Source organism: Dama dama, chromosome 13 (assembly GCF_033118175.1).
Source record: "Dama dama isolate Ldn47 chromosome 13, ASM3311817v1, whole genome shotgun sequence".
Classification (NCBI taxonomy): Eukaryota; Metazoa; Chordata; class Mammalia; order Artiodactyla; family Cervidae; genus Dama; species Dama dama.
This window is the reverse complement of record NC_083693.1, coordinates 42,124,500-42,139,490: the sequence shown is the minus strand read 5'-3', so window position 1 is coordinate 42,139,490 and position 14,991 is coordinate 42,124,500. Positions and strand designations below refer to the sequence as shown.

The 14,991-nt window shown below is 56.8% G+C and overlaps 1 protein-coding gene across 2 annotated transcripts; it reads left to right on the top strand.

Moving 5' to 3' along the window:
* Positions 1–701: 701 nt before the first annotated feature.
* Positions 702–14,961, top strand: CLK3 (CDC like kinase 3). 2 transcript variants are annotated; one of them, XM_061159001.1, is made up of 13 exons: positions 702–1,013; positions 4,674–4,825; positions 5,501–5,717; positions 7,557–7,653; positions 7,930–7,996; positions 10,269–10,385; positions 10,994–11,160; positions 12,384–12,478; positions 12,574–12,703; positions 12,949–13,031; positions 13,571–13,650; positions 13,823–13,913; positions 14,550–14,961. In XM_061159001.1, the coding sequence occupies exons 2-13, from the start codon at positions 4,674–4,676 to the stop codon at positions 14,724–14,726; spliced, it is 1,473 nt and encodes a 490-aa protein (XP_061014984.1). In that variant the 5' UTR covers positions 702–1,013; the 3' UTR covers positions 14,727–14,961. The 2 variants fall into 2 exon arrangements, with proteins under 2 accessions (XP_061014984.1, XP_061014985.1); XM_061159002.1 differs by having other exon boundaries at positions 981–1,056.
* Positions 14,962–14,991: the final 30 nt, after the last annotated feature.

Here is a 14,991-nt window from a genome sequence, read left to right as displayed (position 1 = left end):
TTAGCGACGCCAGCGAGAGCTCGGGGGCGGGGAGTGCACGCTCACAAACCCAAAAGACTCGACCTCACTTTTGTCATCTGGAAAACAGGGCCTCGTTAACCAGCCCTGGCCGAGAGCGGAACTGTAGGTGGGCGGGGCTTTGGTGAGTCGCGGGAGAGAGGTTCATCGAGTGACTTGGGGAGAAATTGCAGCCCAGTCTGGCCGCGGAGGGGCTAAGGGCTTTTCTTTGGTGAGGGCTTATGAACTGAGAAACAATGCTGGTCCGCTTACTGCCATCCTCCAAGGATGCTCTAGGAAAAGGACACACACACCACCACCCCCTTTCTTCCAGACCCCGTCCCATCAGAGACCCCGCATACAAGACTGTCCGGTATCGGCTCAAACTGCTGTGCACCTACACTGGGACTTGGGTGTGCAGCCACGGCTTAAAGAAAATAAAAAACCTGCACAAAGAATAAGGTCTTATTTGCTTCTTCCACATAACCGGTAGTTGGGACCGTCGGCTCGAATCTCCGTGATCTTTAGCGCCCTCCTGGGCCCCGGAGCCAGGCCTTGCGCTCAAGCCCCGCCTGGTTTTCACGGAGGCAACAGCGAAACAATGCCCTCCTCCCGGCGCGCAGGAAGGGACAGACGGGCACGGGCGGGGTTGGGGCTCCACCTTTTGGCTCTCGGCGCAGTCCGCCGCGGACCGAGCCCCCGTCGCGTCTTTAGGGCCTACGTGCGACGCGACACGGCGGGAGGGCGGACCGCGGTCAAGGACTTCCCCTCGACCCTACAGGAACCAGGTTCTCTCGCTGCCCTACGGAGCCGCACAGAGAAGACAGGTCCTCCAGAGCCTTCGAGTCGGGGGTTAGAGCGGCCGGGGCGGGGGGCCGAGCCAGGTCTAGCCCCAGGCTGAGGACGGCTGCGTCACGCGAGGGGCGGGGCTGCCACGGGCGGAGGCCGGAGCCGGAAGCGGAAGAGGCGCTCGGAGCGGGGAGTGGGGCCTAGCAGCAGCCTGAGCCTGGGAGACGGTGAGTGTGGGGCCCGGGCCCGCGACGAGAGCAGTGGCGGGCGGTGAGTCGGCAGGGAGGGCGCGCTAGGTGTGGGTCCCGGGGCTCTTGGTTCGGTCTCGGGCTTCTCCCTTTCGTTTTCTTCTCTGCCCACCTCAGGCCGCGGCCCCGACCTCTCACCCCTGACCCGCCGCTTCTTCCCCAGAGGGCGATCACCACAGACCCCGACCGCTCGCTCCCGCGTGTCGGCGTCCGAGCAGAAGAGGCCTCGGAGGCCCCTGCTGGGATCCATCCGGTTTTGGCCCTGCAGCCTGCCCGCGGAATGGGGTCGGGGCCCTACCTGGGATACCCTGGAGGGGCTTTCAGACCCTCCCCTCCCCCTGGCTCGAGGCTTAGTTCGCAGACACCTCTTCCCCGCGCGGCTTGGAGTTTGATTCCGGCCCAAGCTGGCCTGCCTCCCCCGCCCCCCACCCGCCCACCCCAGGTCTCCCCTCGCCTCCACTGGCGGCGGTTACGGGGGACTGGGCTCTGAGATTTCTGGGACCCGAGCGTCAGAAGGGGACGCGAGCGAGGGCCGCAGGCCCCCTGCTTGTTTTGTTGTGATGATGGATCCGCTCCAGCCCTGAGGAGGGGCCAGGCCAAGCTGACAGTACAAATGCCCGGGCTGCTCCTCGCTCCGGGAGTCTCTGTGCTTTAGTTCCGGGTGCGGGTGTCCTGGTGTGGAGCTGGGGTGGGAATCGCCTGAGCCAGGGCTCCGTCGAAGCAGAGTTGGCAGCCTTCCAGCTTCCCTCCTCCATGCCCTTGAAAAGGAGGAGCGTTTCACCCGGTGGTGGCGGCTTGCAAGGTGGCAGGTTTGAGGTTGCAGTGGTGGGGCAGCGTCAGCCAAAAATAACCGTGGGGCGCTGGGGTGGCAGGGATCCGGGAGGGCAGCCGCTGACCTGGCTGGCTGCTCTTCTTGTCAGCCCAGTTCTCTGGCCAGGAGCAGCAAATGAGATGTAAGCCTGTGCTCAGAAAAAAAAGCTGGCATCCTCTGCCTGGTTTTCTTCGCATTACCTTTTTCTTCATTGTGCAGAGCAGAGCCTTCCAGAGCATAATTGTGGCCCTACCTTCTTTTAACAACCTGTTTGCAGAGGTCTAAGAATTAGAGATAATTGATGAGAAATGGGCCCTAGAGCCCTAGCTGGAAATAATGAGCATCTGGTATTTCCAATATTTCAGCTGCCTAGAATGTGTTAAAGGAAGTTATATTCTCTATGATTGCCTTGTGTGTGGTGTTTTATATAGCTCTTACACTTGTCCTCTCCTTTGCCAAATTGGCTGGGAGGTCGTGTTATCTTCATTTTCCAGATATGGTAACCAAGGCCCAGAGTGACTTGTATAAGGTTAAGAGACCAGTAAACAGCAGCACTGGGATTTTGTTCAGGGTTTTCTACCCAGAGGTCTCTCCCCTCTGGTTCCTTGGAAGGGACTTTTAAAATGTCCTTAGGTGGCGCTAGTGGTAAAGAACCCTCCTGCCAATGCAGGAGATGTAAGAGATGCAGGTTCCATCCCGGGGTCGAGATCACCTGGAGAAGGGCATGGCAACCCACTCCAGTAGTCTTGCCTGGAGAATCCCATGGACAGAGGAGCCTGGCAGGCTACAGCCCAAAGGGTCACAGAGTCAGACATGACTGAATTGACTTAGCATGCATACACACAATGCTCTTAAGGCATTTAACACAGACCCAGAGGTGTTACCTGGAACCTTTTTAATGTTGTTAGTGAAAAGCTGCCTTCAGTACGTCTTGTGTGCCCAGACCTGTGCTAGGCATTTGACCTTAAGGCATGTACTAGGCATGTTACTTAAAGGGTGGCATAATTTAATCCTCACGGAGCCCTGTAAGAAATTACTATCCCCGTGTTGCAAGAGGAAGCTGAAGGTTGGAGTTGTTTAATAACTTGCCTAAAGGCACAAGCTGGAAGTGGCAGTGCCAGGATTCAGATTGACTTCTCTCTGACTCTGAAGCTGTGCTGTTTCCATTAACATGACCATGTCTGTACATGAACCTTGTAGGTCTCAGGAGGGAGTCTTTGGCCTCTTGTGGACTAGACCAGGTCTGATGCTTTGCCCAGTGAGGATGGGCAGTGCCTTTGTTCTGGTCACTGGAGCATCTTCGTGTCACTTAGTGAGATGTGAGATACTGCCTTCATTCCATTACTTGGGGACCTGACCCAGCCATAATGGCAGGGAAACAGTGAAACATTAATCTGCTGGTCACCAAAACAGAACTGCAGTCTGAGCTCTTGAGCTGTTAACAAAGTATTTATCTCCAAGGGTTGCTGGGGCCTAGACTTTCAGGTAGAGGGCAGAAGACAGCTGCTAGCCAGGAGATTGAGGGCAGTGACTTTCTTGGGATCCCAGGAAAGCTCCCAGGTGTTTTGTCAGATATGCTTTGGTGACCTGCTCATTCACGGAGAGCTGTTCCATCCTTTTCTCCTCCAGACCCTTCTCATGAGATGGGGCAACCTCAATGGATTTGTCTAAAATGTGCTTCATCAGGCAAGCCCAGGACTGACCATCATTGGTTGGCTATGGCCAAGTGAAGGATTGGGAGGGAGGCTAGCTATAGTCTCTGACCAAGCCCTCCCAAGGGAGTAGTGTCAGGTTTGGGGGTATGGGTGGAACAGGGAGCTGGCCTCACATAGCTCGTGGCTGAACCAACCTGGCAATTTCCTGTGGTGAACATAAATTCCCACTGAACTAGAAATAGTGAGGTGGGCCCCTTTTGGCCAGCCTCTGTGAACACAGAGCTTGCCAGACAGACAACCTTCTGGCTCCTCCTGAGATGGGCACAAAAGAGGGTACTGGATCAGGGGATTTAGAAGAGGGAACAGTAATGGTCCTGTGGGGGTGAGGCTCTGCCTGGGCATGGCACCAGTGGCAGTTGGTCTAAGGGTGCTAAATAGGCTTCAGGCAACTCACTTGGTTGCTCTGAAGACGCCTGGCATCTTTACTGATTCTGAGACTGAATTTAGACGAACAAGGACTGGATAGACCCCCATGTCTGCTTGACCAGACCCTTAGGTGGGCTCGGGAATGTTTTGGGGCCCCTCTTTGTCCGAGGGATGGTCTTCTCATTTCTGCCTGTGGCTCCTCACACTGATTTGTGGTCCTTGCTCCCTTGAGTGGGGTACAGTTCAGGGCCTCAACCAGGCAACTTGGCTTCTCAAACTCAAGGTCTTTTACCCCTTGCTCCTGCGTGTTGGCTCCCTGCCAGCAGCCTTTTGACTCTGACCTCTGGCTCAACAGAACAGGCCCTTCATAGGACCCTACAGACAAGCAGGAGGGAACTGAGCACGAGGCTCCCTTTCTTCTTGGGGGTCTTCTGTGGGGGTGCTCACCAGCCCCTTCCTGCATTCTGCCTCAACACCGGTCCTGGCTCACCTGGTTCCTTGAGTGCTCAGGCCACGAGGCCAGTGACGCTGTGCTGGGGAGGCAGCTGTTTGTTTGCTCACCAGCAGAGAAGGGTGTTACCCATTGTCTGCTGTTTGACCAGTGTGACCTCAGAGTTCTTCATCACTTCATAAACCCCTGGGAGGGGCTGCCCCTAAACAGAACAATGGGCCTCTTCTTCAGGAGCGCCTAGGCAGCCCAGTGGCTGGCTGCGTGTTCAGCAGGGCTTTCTATTTCTTGTGGCCTAGATGCATCACTGTAAGCGATACCGCTCCCCTGAGCCAGACCCATACCTGAGCTACCGATGGAAGAGGAGGAGGTCTTACAGTCGGGAGCACGAAGGGAGATTGCGATATCCGTCTCGAAGGGAGCCTCCACCCCGGAGATCTCGGTCTAGAAGGTGAGAGGGAATTAGGTCAGAAGAAAGGACTCCTTACCCCTTTGGGCTAGAGAGATAGTCTGGAGGCTTGTGGCACCCTGGGCCTCTTCAGGTGACTGCTGCCTCTGCCGGGCTGCACCTGGATCACTGCCCTGTCCTCTTCCGTCTCCTTCTCGGATCTCACCTGCACTCCCTGGCCTCAGTTCACCGCCATCCTTGCCACCCCTTCTTTCTCTCTCTCCTTGAGTCTTCCTTCTCCTAACATGTTCCCCCGTTTTGTAGGCCAGCATCTCCCCTGCTAACCTCTGAGCCTTCCTCAGTGTGGGTTAGGAACATAATCTCAGCCCTTTCCAGAGGTTGATCTCTGGTCTTATCTCAGCCCTTAGGCCAAAATTACAGTCTCAGCAGGCCACAGAGAGTTCTGTGATGGGGGAGCCCTCAGAGGCCCTCCGCCATGCCCACCTTCCCCGTGCTCTGCCTCCTGCGGCCCTGGAAGGATGCCGTCAGGAGCCCGGGGTCTGGAGACTGGAGTTCACATACATGTGCTCCCCTTCCCCACCTCCCGTAGTCTGGATGCCTCTGCTCCAACAGGCGACCCTTGTGAGCCCTTTGCAAGGACCCCACCACACAAGTCTTGCCTGGCAGCAGGAGCCTGCTTGAGGGGGGGAGGAAATTCTGACCAGTGACTCTTGGCAGCCATGACCGCCTGCCCTACCAGAGGAGATACCGGGAGCACCGTGACAGCGACACATACCGGTGTGAAGACCGGAGCCCATCCTTTGGAGAGGACTACTATGGATCTTCACGTTGCCATCATCGCCGGCGGTCACGGGAGAGGGAGCCGTACCGGGCCCGCAAGCATGCCCACCACTGCCACAAACGCCGCACCAGGTCTTGTAGCAGCGCCTCCTCGGTGAGTGGTGGCCAGAGTGTGCTGCTGGGGCTCGAAGGCCTCGTCTCTTTCTAGCCTTCTCTCAGGTGGCTGGTCTGGGTGAGTACTGCCAGCCGTATGCACGCGCATTTGGTGTGTGTGTGTGTGTGTTGTGTGTATGTGTTGTCTGGTCCAGTTGCAGGGCTGAGCAGGGGCCCAGCTCCTCTGTCTTCTGGCCCACTGGCAATGGCAACTTAGGGGTTCTGGTTCCGGCGCTGGCTGGCCCCTGGCCTCCCTGTCTCCACACTGCTCCAGGCACAGGCCACGTGTGCGAGTGGCCAGGGACACTTCTTCAGGATCCTTAATAGGGTTGCTGGTATGTGGTCTGGAGCTGTTTGACCTGGTCCTTCCCACCCAGAGATTGTCCCGCCACCCAACTGAGTGCTCTGACTGGTGTGGACTGCATCCACCTTTGCAGTCTCCTCTCCACACCCCTCACCAAAGGCCTGGAGGCTGGAGTGCCCATGGGTGGAGGGCGGGGTCCGTCTGTCAGTGAGCTTGGACTGGGACCTGCACTCTGACCTGCAGGCACGCCCTCTTCAGCCTCACCTCTTCATGTGAGGGGCAGTCTAGGCGAGGGGGATGAGCTGCCTGTGGGGTGGGGCCTGTGAAGAAATGGCAGAAAGGCCCCCAGCTCCCGGCCGTGTCCAGTTGCAGGTCACATGCCCAGAGCAGGGCCTTGGAAGCATTCTTATTGTGGAGTGTTGTACAGATCTCTGCTCAGACCGGGAACCTGCTCTGCGCTCAGCTGTCTGGGAAGGAAGGCCAGTTGTGTGTCTCGGAGGGTATATGCTGTCTTGTCTTCCCTTCCCAGCCCTCTGCCCTCCCTCACTGGCTCCCGGCCGCGAGGCCCCTGAGGAGTATGGTGCAGCGGTGGAGGGGAGCCAGGTGTCTTCTCTGCCGCGCTTTCCCGTAACTTCTCTGAGTGGCTGTGAGTTGAGGGTTGACCAGGCATCTGGCATGGCCTGGTACCCTCTCTGCACACTGCCACAGGTGTGTGGCTCCGCTTCTTCTCTTTTTGGTGCCCTTTGTTGTCATGAGGCTCAGGTTGGGCCTGGCCTGTGAGTCGCCTCGGTGCCAAGGCCAGGGCAGGAGCTGGCTTGGGGCCTGTGTGGGCCGTCGTGGTGGTAGGCCTTGGAGAGTCGACCAGCCCAGAGGATCCAGCGCTCCTTCTCTGTTTGAGGCTGGTGGTGCAAGGGCTGCCGACGAAAGACTGGTTCTGCTGGTGATGCTGAGTCTGGCCACAGATGCTGTCTAGGGGCAGGTGGCAGCTGTCGGGCGTGTGTAGGACCGCGTGGGCAGACAGACTGGGCATTCTGCAGCTGAACCAGAGTGGCCTCTGACCATTCTGGATGATCAGACCGAGGCTTGGCCCGCCGTCTTCTTGCACCCTTCTCACTGCGTCTTCACCCTGGCCGAAGCCGACACGGGAGGGCCGGGAGGGGGAGACTCAGTGGAGGTGGGAGTCAGGCCTGCGACTCTCTACGTGGCCCAGCCCCTTAGCAGCAGAGGCTGGGCGTCTTTCTGAGCATTTGCGGCGCCTTTCTCTTAGATAATGTCCGAGTTTTCTTTACATACCTGTAGCTGTTTTTACTTTTCTGTTTTTGAAGTCAGTTTGTGTCTTGACGTGTCCCTTGCAATATCCCTATCGTTATATATGCTGTGTGCCTTATGAAATGCTGGGATCTGGAAAATCCAATCAACCAACCCACCGGCTCCTCACCGTCTCCACCTCTGCCTTTGACTGACACCTCAATCTGTCAATCGGAACCGCCTACCATGCGATTGGTCGGATGGCGTTTCGGGGGGCGGTGCATGCAGAGAAGCCAACAGAGCAGTAAGCGCAGCAGCCGGAGTGTGGAAGATGACAAGGAGGGCCACCTGGTGTGCCGGATCGGCGATTGGCTCCAAGAGCGATGTACAGCCACCTTTCGTAAAACTTTACCTCTCTACTTTCTATCCCCCTTGTTAGACGAGACCTCTCCTGCCCGAGGGGCCTCTATTGCGCGTGGTGCCTTAGAGGGGCCACCAGTAATTGCCTGAATGACACAGACGCTAGCAACTTCTGTTTTTAAGAGTGTAGCAGTGAGAAAGAAACCTTTTATGTTTTTGAGAATTTGAATGCTGTGAACTTACAGGAGCTGCCAGCCCTCCGCCCTCCAGGTTCTCATGCCCTGTTTCTTTTCTCTCCTAGATGAGATCGTGGGGAACCTGGGTGAAGGCACCTTTGGCAAGGTGGTGGAGTGTTTGGACCATGCCAGGTAAGCTGTCTTCCTGGGGCCCGAGGTTCTTGAAGGTGGTGGCAGAGCTTAACCTTTTTCTCTTCGAAGAGTAGCACCAAAGCTCCTATGCATGTTGGGTTTTTGCTGATCCCCTAAAATAGGGAGAAATTCCTGGGATTCATGGCATGTGGCATCTCTGCCTAAGAACTGATGGTTATTGAATGGTGCTGTTCCAGTTTCCCCACTTCCTCAGGGCTGTGGTGGAGATCAGAACAGGGCAAGACCCTGGCCCCGCCATGGTCTGGATCTGCTTCCTGTGAGCTCTTTTAGGGGCCTGGCAGGGGTTTGAGCATACTGCTGAGCCCAACTCAAGCATGAGCCTCCACCCTCTGGAGGTCTGCCTGAGAGGCCACGTAGGCCCCCGTTGAGAGGAACAAGGCCCTGGGCTTTCTCATCAAGCAGGCTGCTGCCTTCTGCAGCGTGGCTAGGGGTTGGGCCCCTTTGAATGTGCTCAGGTAGAGCAGGGGTACACCTGTGTGTGTCGGGATCCTGCTGGGGGTCCCTTGCTCCCTTATAGGCTGAACAGTGAAAAACTTTTTTGTCCCTTGCCATTCCTTGAGACCAGAACCCTTGCCTCCTCTCCCTTAGGCTGGGAGGCTGCCGCCTGCGAACCCACTGCCTTTGAGCCTTAAATGGCCTCTCTTTGGTATGGCGCTTTGGCCAGAAAGTGCTTGTGTCCTTGCTGTCTTATTTGAGCCACGTGCTGCCTGTACGTGACTCTTGTATGATTTTAGGGATGAAGAAGCATGCTCAGGGTCTGCCTGTATCTATCCCCCAGCTCGAATGGAGGAGCTGGCCACTGCTCTACTTGGTGCTCCCATGTTGAGGGGTGCCTGGAGAGGACAGTTAAACCTAGCAATTCAGCCTGCCATGTGACCCCAATCTAAGGTAGTGATTATTACCAGCGAAGCCTCCCTGGGCACCCAGTTCCCATTTAAACACTCTTCAGACCCCATGTGGCCCAAGAAGTCAGGGCTGGGACCAGTGGGCTTAGGGACACGTAGACGAGACAGTGGTGAGAGGCGGCAGATCTGAGAGCTGTGGCACGTGAGGGCTCCCTGGGCTGCCACTCTGAGCAGCTAGATGGGAAGCGAGCCTTTGAAGTCACTAAAGGGCAGGCCCAGGGCTCAGGGAACCTTTAGGGAGTCCAGAGGGAGTTGGCCAGTGGGCTTGTTGTGAGAAGGCAGAATTCAGCTCCATGAAAGGAAGGGCCGCCCAACTCTGGCAGTAGCTGTGTGGAAGTGATGAATTCATCTCAAGGGTCGGAATGCTACTAAGGGATGCTGTTCCAGGAGTCTGGAGTTATGGCTTTTCCTCTGAGGTCCTTTCCTACTCTGAAAATCTGGGAAAATGGACTGAGAAAAATGCACAGTGTTCTAGAAGATGCCTCTGCCCTTCGACCTGTGAACCTTTCTGGCACCAAGGCCAGCTTCCCAGAGGCCTTAGGCCACACCCTTGTGGACCAGGGCTTATCACTCTAGTTTCCCACTGGGCATCTGAGCACTGGCTCTCCCTTCCTGAGAGTGTTGGGCCTGACAGCCTAACCTCCCCAGTAATTCTCTGCTGGGCACCTGCTCATGGCATACAGGGGTGGTGCTGGGGGTAAGGTGGGAGGTGTGGAGCAGGAATTATTAAAATGCTCATTGGATGCTGAATAAGGGTTCCTGGTGCTCGGGGGTCTCTGACAAATGCCATGGCTGGTATTGAGGCAGGTGGGGCCCGGAGGTGTGCTGAGGGATCGGTCCTGGGGTTCAGTGAGGGGAAGAGCCTCGGCTGGCACCTTTCCCTCCTGCCAGGCTCTCACTCCCTTCTGGAACCCCAGGAGGAACAGTTTGTGTAGAGTTGGTGATGTGCTCAGGGTCAGGAGGTGCTGCAGAGGGTTCTGAGTGGGATGGTCTGGCCAGGGTCAGGACTGACTGGCCTCCAGGTCAGGTAACTGAGCAAGCTCTAGGGCTGGTGCTGGTCAGCAGGATAGGGCTGTGCTCCTCTGCCCACTCCTCCTGGGAGCTGGCAGCAGCTGAGATCATAAAAACCTAAGACTGGCACGGTTGTCAACAGTAACTTCATATTGCACAGGTAGAGGTCTGGAGTTGTGTGGGGCAGACTGGGCATCAAGAATCTGCTGTCTTCAGGGCAGCCCTGTTCCTGGAGTCCTAAGGAGCATTTGCGAGGAGTTGCTGGGTTGGGGTGGAGGGTGGGGGAGGGACTGCATAGCTTCTCCTGAGGACTGCTGCTTCCTTCCCCGGTCCAGAGGGAAGTCTCAGGTTGCCCTGAAGATCATCCGCAATGTAGGCAAGTACCGGGAGGCCGCCCGGCTAGAAATCAACGTTCTCAAGAAGATCAAGGAGAAGGACAAAGAGAACAAATTGTGAGTGTCGGCAGGGAATGGGCGGGAAGCTTCCTAGGGGTCAGTGTCTGTCCAGCCCAGCGGCCCAGACTCAGTGGGGCCGAGCAGTGCCCTTTTGCTGGGTCGGCACCATGCCTTCTCCCGACAGCCAGAGCCGGGGGGGTCTGGAGAGTGAGTCTTGCTGGAAGGAACAGCTGGGTTTCAGTCTAGGCTCCACTGCAACCAACTCTATGTTCTGAGGTGGCCTCCTTGCCCTGCATTTGTGAATTAGAGGCTTCACTGGGTTGTGGTGGGCATTAGACAAGATATAAACCCCAAACTGTTTGGGATGCTCACGTAGTCAGAGATATCCAAAGGAGCACACAGACACGGAGCATTCACCTCCGCCAAGCACTGTGCTGAGCCCTGCAGACTCAGGAAGCTCGGCAGAGGGCGCTTGTCCTATGGAGTGGCCTGGTTACTCCACCTTTCTGAGAGCAGGGACTGTGCCCATAGTTTTCTTTTTTGTGAATCTGCATCCTGTTTGTGACCCAGCAGCCTGGGAGGGAGTGGGACTGTCTTCACCTGAGGGAGCAGGTGGGCAGCCAGCCCCGCAGCACAGACCCTGAGCCCCATCCGTCCTTCTCCAGCCTGTGCGTCTTGATGTCTGACTGGTTCAACTTCCACGGTCACATGTGCATCGCCTTTGAGCTCCTGGGCAAGAACACCTTTGAGTTCCTAAAGGAGAATAACTTCCAGCCTTACCCTCTGCCACATGTCCGGCACATGGCCTACCAGCTCTGCCACGCCCTTAGATGTAAGTTCCCACCCTCAAGTGGAGCAGGGGCAGCCTCCTGTCTGCAGCAAAGGCACCTGGGGGCCCTGCCCTCCCATCAGTTGCTCCAACACATTGCTGACTGTTCTGCTGGGCCTGAGACACTAGGGCCCCTTTGGCTGAAAGGCCTTCAAGTAGGCAGCTGTGACGATGGAGAGGCTGCCGTCCCCTCCAGGGGCCTCTGGACTGGCCTCTGACCCCAGGCTCTCCGGAAGAGAAAAAGGGAGAGAGATGCTCTAGGATTAGCCCCGTATCAGCCCCATTCCTACCTTCCTGCATAGGATGAAGAGGTCACAGACTGACCTGGTAGATCCCACCCACAGACCCCGTCTGTCTCACCATTATTTCCCATCTGTCTGCCAGCCTCTAAGGTGGCACCTATGTTCAGTGCTGCAGGATTTGTAGTGGTTGAAACAGGTAGGAAAGGCTCACTGGAGAGGAGGCGGCTAGACCTAGAGCTAGACTGGCAGGGTCTGCATGGGTGACGGGACTGGGGAGAGTGTTCCAAGCCAGGTGAGCCACCCAGTGCTGGCCCAGAGCCTGGCGTGTGCTGCAGCTCACTGTGGTGAAGAGAGGGCCCATGTCAAGAGAGATGGGCTACACCGTTGGGAGGGTCTTGAGTACCAGATGGGAAAAGAGATGAGTGGCAGGGTACAACCGTCGGTGGGACAGGGTTGGAGGGAAAAGGAGGGAAAAGACTTCCCCCTGCTCAGGGCGGGGGGTGAGGGGAGAAAGGCAGGACTGGCTTCATCGTTTCATAGGGGCCCTGTGCTTGGTTTAATGCTCTCCTACTACCATCTTGAGATTCTAAGTAACTTTTGAATAAGGACCTACATTTTCATTTTGCCCTGGGCCTTGCAAATTATGTAGCTGGTGCTTGGGAGAGGGAACCACTCCAAGATTGATAATGCAGCTTTGGTTAGAGACCTGGTCCCCTGCAGACAGGTAGGAGGAGGTTTTCTAAATGGAAGGCATCTCCCCTGCCCCCTCAAGAATAAGAACCCTCTGAGTTCATAAGTACAGAGAACCCTTGAGAGGGAAGAGCAGAGACAGTGTGGTCCTCTCCCTCTGCCACTGCTGAGGTTAGGGGCTGAGGGCTCTAGCAGGCTGGCTCTGGAAGAGGGAGCTGGCCTAGCACTGGCAGGTGGGCCAGAGAGGAAGCCCAGGTTTTCAGTGTCTGCTTCCCTCCTCTCCTGCTCCCCCAGTTCTACATGAGAACCAACTGACCCACACAGACTTGAAGCCAGAGAACATCCTGTTTGTGAATTCTGAGTTTGAAACCCTCTACAATGAGCACAAGGTATTTATTGGTGGGGTAATGGTCGAGGCCCTGTTCCAGGAGTCGGTTACCCACCAGTACAGACTCCTGACCTGGCTCCCTTCCCTGCCCCCTAGAGCTGTGAGGAGAAGTCCGTGAAGAACACCAGCATCCGAGTGGCTGACTTCGGCAGTGCCACGTTTGACCACGAGCATCACACGACCATCGTGGCCACCCGTCACTACCGTCCACCTGAGGTGATCCTCGGTGAGTGACTGCAGCTCCCAGCCCGATAAAGCAGGCAGTTGTTGGCAGGCTATGAAAACAGGGAGTGTGGTGCCTGTTCAGGGGCCAGTGTCCTGAGTCTCTGTGGCTGTTGACTTGGTCTTAAGAAAGGGACTTCTACTGGGTTTTGGCCAGGAGTCTTGCCAGACAGCGTGGTAGTTGCCCTGTGACCTCTGGGCTGGGAGCACAGAGCTGAGTCTCATAGCCCACCCCATTCTGGCTTTCAGAGCTGGGCTGGGCACAGCCCTGTGATGTCTGGAGCATCGGCTGCATTCTCTTTGAGTACTACCGGGGCTTCACACTCTTCCAGGTAAGGCCTCTCCCTCATCACCCCTCTACCCTAAGCTGCAGAGGCCTAGTGTGGGAGGGACCCCCCACCCACTCACCAGCATGTTGTGAGATTAGACTCCTGAGGGTTGTAGGTGCTTGGGAAGGAAGAGGTCAGTCAGGGTAGCTGGAACACTTGGGGACTCTTGCAGTCAGTCATCAGGGAAGGACTGGGGTTGGAGGAGTGTTCCAGCCAAGGGGCACAGTGTGAGTGAGGGCATGGAGATGGGCTGGGGCAGGGCACTTTCTGGGGAGAGAGAACTAGCCAGAATGAGCTGTGTCATCATGCAGTACGCTGCACGGGTTGGGAAGTCTCACCCTGAGGGAAGAGGCTGGCTTCCCCCCTGGTCCCAGGCTGCCACCAGGTCAGAGAGGCTGGGGCTGCTGTCCCATTGGTAGGTTTGCATCTCCTGGGGCCGGGAGAGACCTTGACCATCTTTCTTATCCCTTATTCTCCGAGGGACCTTGAGGGGGCGGAGGCTGTCATGATTCCCACTTGCTGTGTCCCTCACCCTTCCACAGACCCACGAGAACCGAGAGCATTTGGTGATGATGGAGAAGATCCTAGGGCCCATCCCATCACACATGATCCACCGGACAAGGTAAGGATTGCTCCCTCAGGGCTTTCCTGCCTCGGAGTGACCTGGCAAAGCTGTTGCCCAGACCTTCCTGCTGGATCAGGCCAGGGCCCCCTGCCTTGCTTCGCTGCTGTTCTCCACACTGCTGCTGTCTTTCCCACTTTAAGGTTCCACCCTTCCTGTCTTTTGTTTTCAGGAAGCAGAAATATTTCTACAAAGGGGGCCTGGTTTGGGATGAGAACAGCTCTGACGGCCGGTATGTGAAGGAGAACTGCAAACCTCTGAAGGTCAGTTTCTGGCTTCCCCCAGCTCAGCGCATGCAAGGAGCCCACAGGCACTGGGCAGACACAGCAGAGGCCAGGCAGCTAGAAACAGCCGCCTCGTGCCGGCTCTGGGAGGCTGTGCCCAAGGCTGTCGGGTGCTGGCAGTGAGGCTTCTTGCAAACTGTCCTAGAGGGGCCCTTAGCTCTTCCCCTTTCCCACAGGGTGGCTCTGATGTAATCGGGGGGCATCCGAAGAGCCAGATGTCCAAGACCCTGCTACTTCCTGCTCCTTTTCTCAGTAGGCAGGACTGAGGGGAGGGTGGGGGAAGACGTAGACATGGCCAGGAAGCCTCTGTCAACTGCATTTGGTGCTTGGACAAGGGAATTTCACAGAGGTGCTGTCTACCCACCTGTCAGAACTTTGCACTTGGGGGCAGAGGCATCAAGCCAGCAAGACACCCGGTAGCCTGACAAGTTCAGAGCAGACATGATTACAGGCGTGAAAAGCAAAGAGCTGCTCCTTGTCCAGGAGGGCAGAAGTAGTCCTTCGGGGGGCATCCTGCCTCCTCAGCCGTGCAGCAAGGCTTCCCAGAGGCAAGGGGACCGGCTGTGGCTTCCCCCGGCCTGCCATGACACTGAGGCACCTTGTGTCCCTGAGCAGAGTTATATGCTCCAAGACACTCTGGAGCACGTGCAGCTGTTTGACCTGATGAGGAGGATGTTAGAATTTGACCCTGCCCAGCGCATCACACTGGCGGAGGCCCTGCTGCACCCCTTCTTTGCTGGTCTGACCCCTGAGGAGCGGTCCTTCCACACCAGCCGCAACCCAAGCAGATGACAGGCGTGCGGCCACTGCACCAGAGATGGAGAGCGGGACTGGACTGCCTGGCCCCTTTCCTCCAACCTCTACCACCGGCCCCAGGGCCAGAGCCACCCAGTGAACAGTGCAATGTGAAGGAAGGCAGGAGCCTGCAGGGGAGGAGACCTGATGCCCAGCTGCCAGAAAGCACAGATTTGACCCAAGCTATTTATATGTTGTAAAGTTATAATAAAGTGTTTCTTACTGTTTGTAACCCCTGGTACCAGTGTGTCCATCTCCAGGC

What these genes read in the sequence shown, in the direction of transcription:
- CLK3 (XM_061159001.1), top strand. Translation starts at nt 4,674, where the DNA reads ATGCATCACTGTAAGCGATACCGCTCCCCTGAGCCAGACCCATACCTG. An exon ending in CCCTCTACAATGAGCACAAG is followed by an intron (nt 12,479 to 12,573) that starts GTATTTATTGGT and finishes CCTGCCCCCTAG; the next exon opens with AGCTGTGAGGAGAAGTCCGT. An exon ending in TCCACCTGAGGTGATCCTCG is followed by an intron (nt 12,704 to 12,948) that starts GTGAGTGACTGC and finishes TCTGGCTTTCAG; the next exon opens with AGCTGGGCTGGGCACAGCCC.